At 32.4% G+C, this 19,275-nt stretch overlaps 1 protein-coding gene across 2 annotated transcripts in view; it reads left to right on the plus strand.

Annotated features, from left to right (window-relative positions):
- LOC108906259 (xaa-Pro dipeptidase) overlaps positions 1 to 19,068 on the plus strand; it is a 65,212-nt gene extending 46,144 nt beyond the window's left edge. For both annotated transcript variants that reach the window (XM_018709473.1, XM_018709472.1), the window contains exons 3-10: positions 13,417 to 13,608; positions 16,026 to 16,073; positions 17,584 to 17,645; positions 17,703 to 17,747; positions 17,805 to 18,074; positions 18,145 to 18,589; positions 18,649 to 18,800; positions 18,856 to 19,068. In XM_018709473.1, coding sequence (XP_018564989.1) covers positions 13,417 to 13,608; positions 16,026 to 16,073; positions 17,584 to 17,645; positions 17,703 to 17,747; positions 17,805 to 18,074; positions 18,145 to 18,589; positions 18,649 to 18,800; positions 18,856 to 18,925 — 1,284 coding nt within the window. In that variant the 3' untranslated portion in view covers positions 18,926 to 19,068. The remainder of the gene's footprint in view (positions 1 to 13,416; positions 13,609 to 16,025; positions 16,074 to 17,583; positions 17,646 to 17,702; positions 17,748 to 17,804; positions 18,075 to 18,144; positions 18,590 to 18,648; positions 18,801 to 18,855) is intronic.
- The last annotated feature ends 207 nt before the right edge of the window (positions 19,069 to 19,275 follow it).

The raw sequence follows: 19,275 nt of genomic DNA on the forward strand, positions 1-19,275 counted from the left end.
AACATGGCAGTTTGCTTCTTACCCGTTTACCATCCCGTCATATCGTACCAGGTGTGAAGTCAACTGGCAGTAGCGGCTATTCAGAGGCAGCTAAATGGCGTGTTAACTGAACAGCTGATGTTAACCTTGCCGTTGCCCTTTGTAAGCGTTCGGAATAGGGTCGGATTCTGCTTAAATATAAACTTTTCATGATTTAATTAATTTCACATTCGTACTCAGGGGAACTAGTGCCATTACCACTAAAAAGCTGACCCTAACTTAAAACTACACCCTGTATATGTTCTTGTTAAACTTTTCCTTCATTCTGCCAATTTTGAAAAAAAAATCTACAATTAATCGCATTTATGATTTATTTTAACTCAATTTACTCCCACAGGAAAATTTCTGCCATGATTGACGTGACAAATACGCTAGACATTTTCTTTGCCTATTAATAATTTTATGGTAGTGTGATGTTAAAAATGTTTTGAAAATGACAATATAGACGTCAAAAACGAAACTGATGCTGAAAAACAGGAAGTTGTTATCTGTTTCCTGTGAATTACAATTTTTTAAAATCTCTCAAAAATTTGCAACATTACAGTGAGACATTTGCTATTAAATTCAGCGTATTATGGATTTCGTTATTTAAGCGGTTAATCGTTACTATTGTCCATTGTTGATACTGCCAACTTATCAATCTAATAAAACACGACAGACAAAAAACCATAACTTTGAAAGGATTGGCTTCAGAACATTGCTTGCTGATATTATTATTATATTATTATTATTTTAATTTATTTCACTGGTATAAACTATTTGATATTTCCCAAAGTACCGCGAGTCTTCGTTAAAAATAAAATGTTCATGGTCAAGTAAACCATATTTCTGTATATAAATATACTCAGATAAACTTATTTTATAGGGACATTACATATTCGTCTGATCAGCAACTGGCAAAACTCCACTTTGCGGCATTCGCCGGCACATCTGTTAATATTTTTTATACGGATTGGATGTATAAAATAACGGGTGGGAAAATTCGGTTCGTATAGCGTTAATTATTTATTTACTTAGTTGAGACTGGCACGAACGTCGTGATTATGTGGAAAAACTGAAATAAACGACACATTGATAATTCACACTATGAATTATCAAAAAATGATCAGCTAGTCTGTCACAGTTAAAAGTGACGCGTAAAATTTGTGTAATAAAATATATACGGTATTTTACAAGATGACAGAAAAAATAAGAGGTTCTGATAGAATCAAATCAAAACTTGCTGGAAGTTTTTCAATCACGTTTAAAACTATGACCAAGTGTAAAACCTCCTCAAACGCGCAGAAATTAATAAAAACAAATTTCGCGAGATGCACATCATTCCAAAGTTTCCGGTAAGAATGACGTGTAATTGTCAGTAACTCAGCAACGACTCGTCTGTCCAATACAAGGGTACTTTTCAAAAATATCATTAGGTTTGATTAATTTTTAGAAAATTGACAATTTTAAGAAAAACAGATCTTTGCCATTTTTTGTTAACTGCAAAATTATTTTTGCATTTCTTGTTTTTCGTTTGTATTAAATTTTATTTCAGATAAATAACTTTACCTAATACATGTCCCATAGTCATAAGTTATCAAACATTTTTCATTAATTAATAGCAAATTATTCTTAATGTTATTATTAAAGTACCAGTTTATTGACAGAAAATGTCAATTTATTAATATGATAAATAACAATTTATTTGTTACTTTAATTTTACAAATTTTCGCAATTACCCCTTTAGTGAACGAGGACACATCTAATTTTTTACTAGAAAACTATCGGATTTATCGAAAAATTACAAGAGGTAAAAAAGTTGAGCAATAAATCAGTCTTCCCAATAAATGTTTTTAAATAAATAATTTGCTTCATATAAAAAATTTCTAATAAAATATTGCAATAGGATTGACTGTTTCACTCCTTTATAAAATACACCAATGATCGAACAAATATTGAAAAGTTGTCTCTTTATTAGTAGGAAGCTCATACCAAGTTTCGTGTCTATAGCATTCCCCATGTTAAAGTAAAAATTTAAAATGTGAACTTCAATCCCCTCCTTTAAGAGGGTATATCGCCTCAGGGGTGCAACTTTCATATAAGGTATTTTTACTTGAATCCTCTTATTTTTGGCTCTACATTCACTGGTACCATTTTTGCTACTTCATTTAAAAACACCCTGTATACAGATTATTATAATTTTTTACCTTTAGCAAAAAATTTTTTTTGGGACGCCTATGAAACTCATTAAATTTTATTGCTATGCGTTTTTATACATGTTCAACTGTCTTCGGAAAGACTATAACAGTAAAAACCCTGCTACGTTTAAAATTTGTGCGTTAATTTTTGTATTGTTAATGACGCATATATATTTATTGTGACGAGACAAGAATTTGGAAAGATATTTTCACGAATTAAAGATAGACTTCCAGAAGTCTGTTAAGCATAAATATAAACGCATAAGAATCCGAAGTTAAAACCGGCAGTCAAAATAACGAAGATATTTTTAAACATCCTCTGTTTTTTTCCGGGTAAATGACTACACAATTTGCAATCCGATTGTTAGTAAATATTCTGGCTGAATTATTTATACAAACTAAACACACATGGTGCCGTGAATAAGCTGGCAGAAAAAAGAACAATGGCAGCCCGATGAGGTCATCGTAACTGTATTCCCATAAAAATTAAAAATTGTTTACAAAACAAAATAGCGAAACCTAATGCCAAAAATTGCAATACCATGTAAAATTCAGATAAAAAGTTCATTGTGTTATGTGAAGCAAGTAAATATCGTTTGCGAAACGGCTGGGACCTGGTTAATTGTTTATATGAATATTGCCCAATACTGCAACTTTCTACTTTAATAAAGCAATGCCTTTCTTTTTCGCAAATATGAACGTCAGAATCGCGGCCAGTGACCGTGGCCAAAGTAGGTTATGCACCCAAATAACTTAAAAATATATTTACCAGCTACCGTCAGCGTTTTTATTTCTAAATAGCTACACGTTTAGTACTTTTATAACATCTAAAAATTGACGTAAACAAGCCACATTCTCGGAACATCCATTTGTTTATGAAAATAAAAACTACACCACCCAAAATAAACACTGAATTCGTTTTCAAAATATTATCACGTTATTTGACTACCATCCGCCGCTATTAAAATAGGTACAACGTATTTGAATGGGGTTTTTGCCACCTTTACAGGTACCGAAAGAATATGCAACAGTGTGACAAAAAACTTGACCTGTATTGTTTTATTTTTCTTCCAAATCATTATTTGGAAGGAACTGGAAATTATGAAAATGCTAAAGTTAATTCGGCGAACAACTGTGGTGTATTAAACCAAGCCATTGCGCCATCTTTGATAGGAGGTTCAACTAAAATTATTTACCTAATTTAAAGGACAACGTATTTCTTTCTATATTTTTTTGTCGCGATAAAAACTAAGTTTAAGATACATTGTAAAAAGTGTTTCAAATTTTCAAACAGATTTAAAAGTCATGCCATGCCGTTCAGTGACTTAAAATGTTAACTGTAAATGTCTTATGATTAATTATACCTCCCTCGTATACCAAACTTATCATACGGTCCTTGTATTTCAAACCTTTTGATACAATTCGCCATCTGCGCATGGCTACAAATCCCCTACGGAACATCCAATTAGTCACAATAATTTTATTAAGATTGTTTGTCGATGTCCTTCTATTAATATAATTTTTACAAGTTGGCAACTACACGCTTGTCACAAGTTGAGGAGTGAAAAAGGTCCGTTCAAGAAAACGACATTGCAGTGAAATTGCGAAGATCGTAGAAAAAATTAATTTCTGTATACAATTTCTAAATATTTACCTATTTCCCATTTAAGTAAACAGTAGCTTCCGCATCTGGGATTACTGTAACCAAATTGGATAAGACACGATATTATTTAATCATATTTCGTGAGGATATCCTGGAGATGGTGTTGGCTTACGTTTCTAAGAAAGGAAATACGGGGAAAACCAAGTGGAATTAGATAAACACCAAAAGATAATCCAACATTCTAAAGTCGTTGAAAAATATATTATAAATATTGTCACTGATTTTCTTCGAATTAATTTTATTGGACGCAGGTATTTCCGACATATTTTTAGCATTCGACAATAATGCATAAGCAATATTTATATTTACTGAACTTTAGAACGCAATTTTTTTTAGGCCTAGTACTGAAAACGCAAGTAAATATCTGTTGTGAAACAAGAAACATACGTGCAGTAACTAGACCCACGTTTATCTTATCATGCAGTAGAATTTCCAAATACACCGCTATTTCCTTGTAGTTTGCACTTCTAGAATTATGTAGGTTACTGTAACGTTGTTTCTGTTTGTTGACATTGTACCTTTTCAGAGAAGTAATTACATATCACGTAGGCAACTGCTTAGATAACATTTTTGAAAGCCATATAAAAGCGCAACTTTTTCCTATTCACGTTTATATAAATACACTCCTGTTTGCATATTTCTGTTACAACTTGAAACGGCATAATAATAGTATGTCATATCAGGGACAAGTAAATCACTGCTCTCGGTAACGCGCGTTCTGTCTTACAATTAGTCCAGTAGACAAGGGTTGAGAGTTGAGAGGTAGTAATTTTCCATAAACCCAATCTTATTACAAATTGTATTTGTTTTTCTTCAATATCTCAGTTGGATTGCGCTCTATGAAGAAAATGCAAAAGGTCGTTTTTGTTCGAAATAAAATTCTGTACATCTTGCTCCAATTTTTTTTTTTAATTTCAAAAATAACTTAACAATTAACTTCTGTTAATTGGCAAATATCCATCCAAATTGTCGTAAATTTTCTAAAAATTGATCAATATTCATGAAATTTTCGAAAAATACTCCACAAATCATGTACAATAAGCTCTCGAAACCTGCTGTTGGACAGATGAGTCGTTGCTGAGTTATTGACAATTATACGTTATATTTACCGGAAACTTTGGAAAGATGGTAAAATTTTTATACATCTTGCATCTTTACGAAATTGGTAATTATACAGGGTGTTCCACCTCAAAGGGATTCTTCTGTAACTCTGTAGGTAACTGTAAAATTTATAAAAAAATGGTTTTAATAAAAGTTGTCTAGAATCATGTGGGCCATGTAAGGAAAATATTTTTAGCTTCCATTTCACGTGGGCGCTACATAACTTTGTTATATTAAATGGAACACCCTGTATACTATTGCGTTTTTGAATTCCTTGGTAAATATTAATAAAAAGAAAAATATTAATATCTCTGGCTATATGGAATGGACAAAAATGATTCTTTTTGTGTATTTTTTTTAACGCTCTTTCAAAATAAGTAAAGTTCATTGCGTTGTTCTTTAACATGTTTGTGGCCGATTTTTGAACAAATTTATGGAACATGACCACAATGCCGATATTTTGGGACTCTGCTGACTGGACTATCAGTTCAGAAAAGAATAAGCAACTTTTAAGTAGACTTGTGATATTAAGCCATGTTCCTTGAACTGCTTTTCTCTTATCTCTTATCTTTATCTAAGCAACTGGGATGAACTGACGATACAAGTGATGCACAGGAAATATTCGAGTACCTACTTGTCTTAGCAGCGACTTGTATCACAGTCATTATCAAAATAGAGAACGTTCTTTTCGATATAATTTTGATATTTACTATACTACTGATATTTACTTAAACTATATACATATTTCTGTTTCATAGAAAAATTGTAATCTGTTAAATATTTCCTACAAAAGCACTTAGACTCTTCATTACAATAAAATAATGACGACACAATAAATTTGGCTTACAGGGCTTACAGCTTTTATACAAGGTGTCCCGAAAGTTCGTGTACAACCGAAGACCACAGATTCCCTGACTCAAAAATGTGTTCACCTCTATTCGAAATCGCATCGTTTGACCGCTAGATGGCGTCAAAGTTCTTCAAAAAATTTTTGGAGAGTGGTTTTTAAAACTTGTATGGGAAAATATCCGCCCACAACTTTTTTCTGTTCATGCAATAATGACAGATATTTTTCAATTGGTATTTGATAGTATTTGGGTACAACAAAAATAATTTTTAAATGTCTTCATATCATGCCATACTACAATATCTAATAAATTGCTAGTAGGCACTGACATTTTATTTGTTTGTGATTTTAGTGTGATTTTTAAAAGTCACTGTACCTGTTAATTTTTTATGAGTATTTGATAGGGTAAGATTTCTCAAAATGTACCTCGTTCCCATACGATATTTCCATTAATTTATTGTTACTGCATTGATGGGTCATTTTAGTATGTTTCACAAAAAAAAAACAGTTGAAATAATCCTCTAGATGAATAAATGACTTCACTTAAATATTTGTCCACTAATAATATTTACAACAAACGACACTTTTCCATAATGAAAGCTAAAGTAGTAAGTATCTAAATTTGAACTAGCAATTTTTCTGTTTAGTGTAAAAAAAAGGGACAAAGAAACCAGCGACAGGTCATACTTCGTTTTATGTAGTATGTAACTCGGGGATGATTCCAGAAGTTCTTAATAAGTTTTAATAATTTTGACTATTATTAATTTTAAACACAGTTTTGATTTTATTAATAAATATTACTGATTTTTGACATTAAATTAGTCGTCCCTTATTTAAAAAAAAATAAATTGCACTGCAATTTATTATCTGTCTCGACTTTACCTATCCAATAATAACAAAAAAGAGGGAGAAGATCTGAACGATCCTTCTGGCATTTTCCTATTTATTTTTCCATTGCCTTTCGGGTTTCATATTTTGTCGGGAAATCTTGGCTGCAGTGAACCGTTGAAACAGTTGATATTTAGTGTTCAAGACATATTTGCGTGCAATATTAAATTGGAAGTTTTCTATAAATATCAGTTATATATTAAATTTGTCGTAAGGAAAATGTTATTTTTAATTACAGTTAGAGGAAATCAATGTAAACATTTCCAGTAAACCGGTGCATGGAAACTTTCCCAGTATCCTATTTATCAGTTACCTGAAAATAACTTTCTCGAATAAAAATAAAGTAATATGATAGATGCTGTCTGTTTTGGTCACGTTCGTTCGTTACTTATAATTATTTATAAGTAGATATTCGCAATAGCACTCTTGTGCCAACTTGGTCCATGTGAAAGTTCACAATGTTAAGTCAGACAGACCGGGGCCTCGCTCTTGTTGCACAATATCCGTTAACGTTACAGTGGTGTACCGTTCAATATAAAAATTAATACTTAAATGGAACTTCCCTTTTAACAAGAATAAATACAAACTAATTATTTTTCTTAACGTATACACAGTTTTACCGTTTCCTCAAATCGTATTATGCCACCAAACATTTGGTATTGTTGATTAGTTTAATTAGAATGAACTTTGACCATGTGACCTTCCATCCTATTGCTGCAGTTAAATTTATAGGAAACAAACATATTTTCCACTGCAATACTGTCCTATTTTTAACCCATACCCCTCCAATGAGAAATTCAATACCGATGAATTAAAACGTAAAATATTGAAATTTGGCACTTAGTTGGCTTTTCCGCGAAAAAAAGCACTCGCTCGACCTTTGATCACTATGACGTATTTTTCAGGAGTTGTATATATATAAATATAATGCGTTTTCCGGAAAGTTTACGTATGTTTAATAAACACGAGCACGTGTTTCAAAATTCTGTTTTTATCGCATTCAATAACAAAGTCTTCAAATCAAAACATTGGGATGGCTCTCAAAATGTTTTCAATCCGAACATTTGGACGGACTGCCTCCGTATCTAATAATTTATTAGTCCAGTCGATGGAGGCGCTAAACATCGCGATTGTGGGCGTTTGCCGCAAACCCCAAATTGAGGAAAAATGACAATTTACGTCGTAAAAAATGTTTTTTTCTTTACGAAATATGGTGAGTATATAAAGGGTATCCCAAAGTAACGCAGAATTTTAATTGTGCGCCATTTTTCTTCCGAAGAGTTGGCAGCATTGTGCACTGAGGTTACGGGATACACTATCACTCACCGTATATTTTCGACTGAACGTCTTGTTTTTTTATTGTCTACAACCTGTTCGTTGAGATTTGGCAACTAATGTTTTCACAATTGTTTCATTCGGGGCGTTCTGTCTGCCAAAAATTCCACGTAATTTGCGCACAGTCTCAGCTACACATTCTCCGTACTTATAATGAATTTTTACAATCTTCATTCGTTCATACGTCGTGTGGCGCTCCATTTTGTCTAACCGCAGCGTGCACCCTGCAAAATGGCGCACAATTTAAATACTGCATACTTTTGAGACACCCTATAATCAAGTTCATTTTGTAAAATTTTAGCTCAATTTAGAAGGTTTTATACGTGGTCGTAGAACGAAAAACGTAGTTTTCAGCGTATAATTTTAATTTTTTTTAATTATGTGGTCGGATTTTGAAAGAGCGTTAAAAAATACGTAATTTAAAAAAAATCACATTTATCCAGAACACAATCCAACCGAAATAATGAAGAAAAACAAAGAAATAAACATTTTGTAAAATTTTTTCCATACGTTATGTGGCGCTTTTACATTTTATTGTGAAGAATTACTATGTACCTCTGAACACCTGTCTACTGGACTATATGTATTTATTTAGATGTGAACAGTTAGTTGGTCAACAAACATAATATTCGTATTAAAAATATATGTAACCTTAGAACATATTTTGTAATGTGAACGTAATATCGGCTAGCAAGACAATGGTGTGTTTTCTAGGACGCCACTGCGTTGCTTGCCAAGTCGAGACCTAACTGTATATAACTTGTATTTAAACGAAGACACAATTAAACCACATTTATGTAACAGAATTTCTCTTACAGAGTTCAAGTAATAATAAATATTTACCACTACGAGGATAATAGTATATAAAAATATTGCGACTTATTTACACCATATAAAATGTAACAGGATCTACTGATATTTGTTTGGTTAATCATTTGAAAACATTATCGTTGAAGGTGTCACGTAGATAATGGTGATTCAAGTAAAATAATCGTAAATATAAACGATATTGAATAAATATTCTGAACTTGTTTTACGAAATAATAATATCGATTTTCAGGTACTTATCGAGTTCTGGAAACGATACCACTTTTTCATTAAAACCGGTTTCTATCTTTCAAAAATACTGGATTTTTCCTAGATATTCTTCAAAAGTTTTAATCAAAACTATAGCTGAAAAAGAAATATCGATGTATTAAATTCGTCAAATAAGATTTGTGGGTAATGTTTGCCCCGAAATGTTCGATATCTACATTCTAATGCCCTAGTAAGGTTTAATTAATCCCCATAACTTACAAAAGACGGGTTCTGATATCCAATGTTGGGGGCTTCATTAAATTGATTACCACATAACATTTACATCCTTGCGAAATTCCGTCTTTCACTATACATCTTTCAAAATAACTACGGCCTAAATTTGTCTACCTTCTTAAGCTATTGATTTGCTTCATAATGGTATCTGAGTCGCGAGAAGTCTTTCTATGACGATATTGATGAGGCTTCCTTCCTAAAGGAGGTGCCACCGCAGCATCCAAATGTCGGTTGATCAGAAATGAGAGAATTTTATGGTATAAATATTAACAAACGTTCGATGCGTTCGCGCGCTACTGGTGAGAATTGCCGTTTCTCTATGATTTTTTTAGAGGCGTTTGTTAAATTTCCAAGTGGCTAGACTGGGTTAAACATTTCCCGGTTATTTATGGAACAAAGTTTAACGAACATGCAAAACATTATATGTGATCGATAGTGTGGTCTACTGAAACACCGAACTTTGGTGGTTACTCATTTTATTTTAGGGCGATATCGACTGCTATGAATACAAACAAACAGAACCGTTCGGGCAAGTCTGTGCGTTTGAACCAGAGATCGCTCAAAACATCAGAGAATCGAAAATATGAGATTTATAAATGGTCTCGGATTTATTTCATTCTATTATTTGCAGATACTTTGAAATAAAATGTATTTATGGAAACGAATTCAATTTTTAACAATGGAATCTCGGAATCGTAACCATATTGTCATTTCCAACATTTTTCTATTTATAGTCCATCAACAAATGTTATTTTTAATTAATCTTTAATTGCAAATGTGATTGCTTTAACGACGTGGTGAGTCATCCAAAATTTTTCGTATCTGTAGTGTCTAAGTCATCCACTCATGTATATTTTATTAAAATGAAGAAAATCATTGTAGAAGGGCTCATCGTGTCCTTAGTTTAATATTAGCTTAATGCCTTCAAATAGACTGCGAAGACCTTGGGTAAGTTGTCGTCCTACACATCCTTACACTAATTGGTATTCTTGCAGTGACTCATATTGCATCTCCTGTCTAAACTGGAGAAAACCAAACTATTGAGTATAAAGTATAAAGGTCATTTTATTCCGTGCCTTCTGTCTTGCGGAAAATAACTATTCTGCTTTTATCGAGTATTTCCTATATGCGAATTGTTGTTTTTGTATATTGCTTGTAATTCAATGCAAGACCCGACAGAATGATAAATGTCGACGCTGCTCTATATATCAGAGTTACGATATCATATTATTTTATTTGACCTTCTACTAAGTGTTTACCCAGCCCCTTTTATTACATACATTCTAAGAATTCAATTAAATGATACCTTACACATACTTCTGTAAACATGCTATAAAAGACATCGAAACGATTCTTACATAATGATAATATTAAATAATATTACGGTAGTATAGTAGGATGTGTGGTAAATTGTTAATTATTAGACTGCTGTTAGAGAATAAGATAAATTTTAATAAAGATGGGTGAAGACAATACCACTATGACAGTGTCTAAATCGCGAATACACATTTAAATGTGAAACATGCTCATATATGTTATGTATAACCACATCAATCCAAGTTCTAAAATAATTCTGAAATGTTAAGATTAATATATCCGTCTGTTGGTTAAATTTAATTAATGTTTACTGAAATATTTCGGAATTAATTAAGAAGAAGTACCAAAAGTACCAACAAACTAAAATAAAGCATACGCGTTGGAAACAAGGAATCGGCACAGTAGGAATTCTATTCTCTGTAATATGTAATAAATGAGATATTTTTACTTTTGATGTTCGCTATATTATTTCACAAATACTCGCAAAAGCCTGGTTGGGGCTTTTTATGAGAAATAATTTAGTAAGTGAAAAAATTGCCAGCAAACTTCGGTTTCCGGTTAAGCCTCATAATTTTTTCAATGATTATGGTTCATAATTTTTTACTTCATGCATTTTAAGTTAATGTGTGTAATAAGAACGATAGAATATGTTCGAACAAAACCATTGTCTGAAAAATCAAATTAGTACGACCACAACGAGCTTTCCAATAATCATTTATAGTTTGTTTAGAATTTCATTGTATTATAATATCGGTACGTATAGAAATAGACTTCATTCACCAGGGCGATGTAATGAATTATATAATTATATCTCTATCGCTTATGTTCTTGTATGTATAATTCAGGCAAGAGGGTGAAAGTTTAGGCGGTGAGCAAAAATCGAAGAGCTAAATATTTTAAATAGGTTCACGAAAGTTTCGGAAGAAGCGAAAAGTTTTCGAAAGGAAAGCAAAACCACTATTCAAGGTTTTGTACGCATTAATATTTATTAAATCAAATGAGTCTTTGCAATGTTTTATATGATTTATTTTTATTACCTAACGAAATAAAAACATGTATTTTCGTCAATATCAGTAAAACTATAATATCTAATCCACATTTTTACACGTGTGTAGATAAATATAAATATGTTCACAAATTTATAGAACTCACATTTTAATTGCGTCTGATAAAGGAAATATAATTTTTGTATCGATAAATATAGTTTTCAGTATATCGATGAAATTACCTCTCAGTTTCTACAGCAGAAAGCAGACTAATAGAGAAATAATTGATGGAGTCAAGATAGTACTCGTATTTTAAATTCGTTGATTGGGTGTAGCATATCGCGTTCTAATCTAATATTTTACACTACATTGTTGTTGGTTATGTGTGTCAAATATCATTAAACTTGATACGATTATTTGTTACCTGTTAAGTTTTATTGGATAATTATTAACCTGTGTGACCTGCTTTACTTTATATTGATGCTATTTTATCTGTATAAAACTCAGTGGTGTGCATAGATAAACAATAGTGTCCCAAAGAACAAAACACCTAGGTAAAATCTAAAAATGCCCCACGTGTCTACTTTGGAATTTGATTGTATGAGTGAAATGATAATCAAAATGACTACGAATTTATCAACACTCTTTCAAAGGCGACTAATTTTTATGCGGTGCAAACAGAAAGTACTAAAAATATTTGAACCTCGGATATAAAAAGGTGTGTATATTCCAGTAATGTTATTGAAACATGTCTAGGCGCTTTCTCCACCACTGCTTTGTTGTCATTCTAGTTCAGCTTTTCCTTGGGTATGTTTTAATTCAAAGTCATGTCTGAGTTTGAGTGATTAGACACAATTAACAACATTACCTTGATCAACATTTGCAGCCACGTGAAGGTTGTTAGTGTTATGAAACAGTCTGAAACCGATTGGAAAAGATCTTTCACTGCTCGAAAGGAGATACTTTTTAACGAAACAATGGGGATATGTAAAATTTCATTACGATTGTGACAATTCTATTGTTTCAGGAGTCTCTTTAATTGTGTGTAAATGTTTATTTTCATCCAGTCACATTCCAGTATGAATCCAAATCTTGAATGAAATTTCTACCCGGTACTTTAATTACTCTCCGGATGTTGAAAAAGTATATTAAACGTGCAAATAACTGTGTTAATATCCACTTATAAAAATGGCATAATAATAATAAATAATTCATTCAATTCACGAAAAAATGTTTATTGTTCGTCGCCATCTGGTTTGGCTAACGATTAAAATGTTTTTCGATTAATAACGGACGCTCTTACGCGATAAGACAAATATAATGTAATATTTAAAATTTTCTGAATGTGCACTTTATTATTATTATTATTATTTTGCTAATTGGGTCGTTTTATTCTTTAATCATGTTTTTTAATAAAGTTCTACTGCTCGCAACTTGCAACTCATTAATGCGTGTTTTAATTGTGCTATAAATAAGCCAGTGTTCTCAAGTTGCACCTATGCACAAAAATAAGTCTGTTTAGCGATTTAAAAATACAATGCAGCGACCGTTAAATTTTACCAGAACACAAAACCGTCGTACGACCTGATTCGTAGAAATAAAACTACCTTCTTTAAACAAAGACGAAAATGGTACATGCCGGAATATTTAATACCTTAAAAATATTTATCTTTATATCTGTAAGGGTTAAATTTTAAAAAATTTTAATTACCAAACTTAACATTTTATTATGAATGTATTTTTCCGTTTCAGGAATCATATTTTATTTGGTGCTTTGGCACAACTGAAGCGGGTTGTTATGGAGCCATCGATGTATCTACAGGGGACTCCTATTTGTTTGTCCCTCGCTTTCCAGCCGAGTACGCTGTGTGGATGGGGCCTCTGGTGTCCTTGACTGCCTTCAAAAATAAGTACGATGTAACTCACGTTTATTATGTAGACCAGGTAAGACCAAAGTTGTACTTTTAAGAAATATATGGGGAAGTATTTTATCTTATGTAAACATTTTTCTTTGCATTCAAGGCGATCTGTATAACGTTTATAATTTTTCTTTACTACAAATGCATCCTTTATTTGGTATTTTTGCGTAATGCGTTTCGCCATACTTGGACATGCTCAAGTGAGACAGCACGACCTAAATTCTAATCTACTGTTTCCATTTACAACGACAATTGTTTTTAATTGGGTGGCTATGATAGAAATAAAACGTTATTGATCTGTAGTACATTAAATATCACTTATCCAGTATGGCTAGTGAAGTGTCATTATCTGTTTTAATACGTTTTTAATCGCGGAGGATATGTTACCACAGGAAATAAAACTCGAAAATTGATTTTCTTTGTGCGGTGGGATTTTATTTTATTATCATTCACTTATCGGAGCCTCAATCTTTTTGTCTGCCAGTGACAGGAAAGCTGTTTTGATTATTCTTTTACGCATTTAAGCTGTGAATAAAATATGCAGTCTACAAAATAAACATGTTTTTCTAGGAAAAACTTAAGTGGACACCACGTGGCGCACGATTTGAATGAATTCTTTAATATTTTAAATGTATGAAATTCTCTCAGTTGCAAAATCTAAGGAAGCTTTAGAAATACCTACCTGCTTGTAAAATTTTCAGTTTCAAAACATCATCTTACATTGCTTTACTGGCGACTGCCTTATTACTCCCCATCCTTTAACATTTTTACCTTTCTTTTGTGAATATCAGTTAAGGATAAAGGCTATATTACAGTAGTACCACTAACAAAATAAAGTAAAGGATCTATGTACATTTAATTATTTTTTTGACTAATGTTGAGGAATTTTAGAGCTCATCATAAAAGATGAGTTTAAAAGATATATGTTATATTGCAAAATAATAACTTTTCATAACAATGAATTCGAAAATGAATATTTTCTGCGCGAGCAAATTAGGGTAAATTATTGTGTTGTTTCAATCTCAGCCTTGGCACATATTAAAAATACGTTGTTAATAGCTGCACCCATCATAAATATCATGCAAAATTTAACGTTTATGTGTAGGTAAATGCCTGAATAATCATTTGAAAGTGTATTAATCACTGCCTAGTTTGTTAACAAAGGACTCGACGACAAGTAGAATAGAAATAAAAACAATTAAATTATTAAGCGATCGTGACACTGGAATATCACAATACAACAAAAAAAACCTTGGTACATATTTACTCAACAAAAGTAAACATGAGTCTTCACTAATCTCATAAACAATACTATTCTAAACCATTTCGGTATTGCTATTATTTTAAAGGTAATCGTACCGATAAAATGTTTTTTACCTATGTAACTTCCCTTTGCATACCTCCAGTATAAAGGAACATCTTGAATGCACGAAAGAAAAGAATATTATAAAGATTTGAAACACTACACTCATACTTGGGGAATAATTAATTTTTATGGTATTAACTTGATTAAATGTATTATACCAGATAAAATAAACCATAACCAGTTTAGATTTATAGAAATACATATTTTGAATTATATTTTTGACCATCAATAAATTTGTTGTACTGAAAAACTAAATCGTTTAGCATTCATTCACCTTTCTAATCTTTTTAAGAATTTCATATAAATTTAATTTAAAACATGGGTTATTCCTACATGATTCATCGTAACAGATCACTCTTAATAGTTTACCGGTGCAGAGTATTTTTATTTAGTCCGTTTCTCGCTCTTTTCAATGAACTTTAAAACTGATCGGTACAGTTACAGTTTAGTAAATTTTATGTTCCATGCAGGATGAATACATCATTTTTAATTTAATATTTAATCTTAAACAATTTTTAATGAGGTAATTGTTACAAATGATTGTTATGAATGTCGAGAATCGTTATACCACGTATCGTGTTGTGATGCGTTTTTACGGTAGGTATACTCAATGAAATATCACAAACCAGCCGCATTCTCTAAATCACCCTCTTGATCCCTAGTTGTTAATTGAAACACGAAAAAAAAATCGCCAATCCCTTGCGTTGGCGTTATGATTAATCCTTTAATGGAAAGGATTAATTTTGTTTACTGTGTAAGCCTTATATGTAGAAAATACAAGGTGTAACAGAACAGATAAAATCTTCCACGTGTTCTCCGCTGAAATACAGTTTTAATTTTGAAAATCAAACAATTATTAATACCTCGTAGAACCTTTCATGATAATTCTTTTTTTTAATAAAATGCCATTCACCTTTTATACATATTGTAAACAAGGGAAAAGTCTTGGCCATTTCATTTATTTCAAAATTAATAGAAAGCGAGGAAGTCCACAGTGGCACACTTCAACGTTTGAATGATTTTCCGGCAACACTTTTGTTTGTTTAAGTTTGTTAAGTTAATCATTTTTGTTTCAGTTGGATGAAATTCTGCAAAAAATCAATAGAGGGTCTCTGCTCACGCTGGTATGTAACTTTAATAACACAGGTACACAAAAAAAAAATTATAAACCAGAGTGTAGGACCTCGCTATTCTTAGGTTTTTGGGGTCGCTGAAACCGAATATGACCATAAAAAATTATTTCCGTTCTCCCGCTAGCACCCCCTGAAGGGGGTTAAATTTTAAATTTTCGTACAAAATTAAAATGTATGCGTATTTCTATGTTTTTTTTGGGACACTGAAATCGAAAATGACTACAAAAAATGAATTTAACCCCGCTCTTATCCGCTAGCACCCCCTTACCACCCCTTGAAGTGTGTTGAATTTTAAATTTTTGTACAAAATTAAGATGCATGTTTATTATTTTTATTTTTTTTTGGGAAGCTAAAACCGAGTTATGATTTCTGCCCTAATCATAACCGTGTTTATTTTGCCTTTTGATATTTTGAAGTTGACACCTTATTCTAGACAAAATATTTAAATTTTTTTTCCATTTGCATTTTGTTTTCTCTTTGATTTTAATGTCTTATTTACGTTTATTTTTTTATGCCTCCGGAATAGAATTGATTCATTATCTACTTTTGCGACTAAGACCTCCACGCGGTGAAGGTGGATAACAGTTTAACTGGCTTAGAAGATCGTTTGAAAGCAAGAGAATTCGGTATCATAGAAAGAGGTAAATGCCTAATCGTGAGAGGCAAGGGGACTCACGTTAATCAAGCACCCCGAATCGTGAGAGGCAAGGGGACTCACTTTAATCAAGCACCCCGAACCGTGAGAGGCAAGGGGACTCACGTTAATCAAGCACCCCAAGGGGAACAGAAACCTACCACCTCCACGCCGTTGTTCNTCAAGCACCCCGAATCGTGAGAGGCAAGGGGACTCACTTTAATCAAGCACCCCGAACCGTGAGAGGCAAGGGGACTCACGTTAATCAAGCACCCCAAGGGGAACAGAAACCTACCACCTCCACGCCGTTGTTCCTGGGTTTCGCTAAGGGTTGAACCAAATCATAAATACATCTAAGAGCTGATATTTCTGATCGGTGAAGTCTTGACGTTTACGACATAGGAGCTGGGGGTACTCTTAAACTTGTCTAATTAACAGGTAATTGACTTTGGATCGTTGAAATTTTGAGCGTTGAGCCCATGAAAACTTTGGGTCTCCTCTTATTTCCGAAAACGTTAGCGCAATTTACCGAGAGGCAACTTTCATGTGGATCCTGCTGGTTCTTTTAAATGATTGTAAGGGAGTGTAAGGGGGTAATCAAGTAAGTGGATATCATTTTTTGTAGTCATTTTCGGTTTCAGCATCCCAAAAAACATAGAAATACGCATACATCTTAATTTTGTACAAAAATTTAAAATTTAACCCCCTTTGGGGGGTGCTAGCGGGAAAACGGACAATTGAAATCATTTTTTATGGTCACATACGGTTTCAGCGACTACAAAAACCTAAGAACAGTGGGGTCTACCCTCTGGTTCATGAAATTTTTTTTTGTGTGTGTGGTATTTACAAACATTCCTTTTTATCTAGAAAGGTCCAAACACTGATAGTGGTCTTGTAGCTAAGGAAGCAACTTTTGCAGAAATTTCAAAGTGAGTCTATTTTTTAATACAATAAAGTTATTTCATTAATTATTTATAATTTTGTAGATACACTGTGGATAATGAAGTACTGTTTCCAATTATTGCAGATTTGTAAGTAAAAGTTTATATATTCAGAGGAACAAGTTGGAATATAATGCTTATTTTCAGGCGAGTTTATAAAACTCCATTTGAAATTGAAGTAATGAAATACGTTGTAGAAATTTCTTCCGCAGCACACATGCATATAATGCGTACTGCAAAAGCTGATATGTACGAGTACCAGTGCGAGTCAGAATTTTTGAACTACTGTTATCGAAAAGGAGGATGTAGACATGCATCGTACACTTGTATTTGTGGATCAGGCACAAATGGAGCAATTCTACATTACGGTCATGCAGGAGCTCCCAACAATTATCCAGTGAAAGATGGGACACTATGGTAAAATTTTTATTTAATATTATTTTCTCGTTTAAAAAAAAAATACCTAATTACTTTTCAATTTTTTCAGCTTGTTTGATATGGGAGCCAACTACTTTGGTTATGCTGCTGATATAACTGTTACCTTCCCGGTTTCTGGGAAATTTACTCCTGACCAGAAATTAATATACGAGGCAGTTTTAGCGTCCAATTTAGCAGTTTTTAAAGCTGGGAAGCCAGGAGTTTCTTGGAGTGATATGCACGTACTTGCTAATCGTGTATTATTGGAAGAACTAAAGAAAGGAGGTATTTTAAAAGGATCCGTAGATGAAATGTTGGACGCAGACATAGCTGCCATTTTCCAACCTCATGGTTTAGGCCACTTATTGGGACTGGATGTTCATGATGTTGGAGGTTACCTTAAGGGGCATCCTGAACGTTCCAGCAGGCCAGGGCTTAAGAGTTTACGCACTGCTAGGCTATTGGAGGAGAATATGTGCTTTACTATTGAACCCGGCTGCTACTTCATTGATCCGGTATGTTAGTAATTCAAGTATTTTTTTCTTTAACACTAATTTATGTACTAACATTTTAGCTGTTGGATCAAGCTTTGGCAAATCCAAAGCAGTCGAAATTTTTGGTTCCGGAGGTTTTGCAAAGGTTTAGAGGATTTGGAGGTGTTCGTATTGAAGATGACGTTTTAGTTACGAAAGATGGAATTGTTAATTTAACAAAAGTCCCAAGAACGTACGTTTAAAAGCAGAAATCTTTTATGTATTTTAGATATTTTTTTTATTTTCAGGGTACAAGAAATTGAAGACTGGATTTCTGGTAAAAATGATATTCTGGAGAAGTTAAATATTAAAGTATGATTTGTTGCCTATTGTACTTATCTTCATAAAATTTGTTTATTCTATTTTTGCATACAGAACAAATATTATTGTACCAATAAATATATTCCAAGTTTATTGTATGATTACCAAGATTATTAAATAAAAAAATGAATATGTTTAAATTTATTTTTATTTCATAACAATTTAATAAAAATTCATATTAATTACCTCTAAAAATTTGAAAAAGAAGACAGCAGTACTACAACAAGGTATACAGCTCAGTATTGCATGAAAACTAACTTCAAAAGTAATGAAGGCAATTTATATGTACCATAAATATAGGCCATGTTCTTTTATTAATCAATTTAATGTGATGGATTCCATAAATG

The sequence above is a fragment of the Anoplophora glabripennis genome, unplaced genomic scaffold, assembly GCF_000390285.2.
Source record: "Anoplophora glabripennis isolate ALB-LARVAE unplaced genomic scaffold, Agla_2.0 scaffold32, whole genome shotgun sequence".
NCBI classification, from domain to species: Eukaryota; Metazoa; Arthropoda; class Insecta; order Coleoptera; family Cerambycidae; genus Anoplophora; species Anoplophora glabripennis.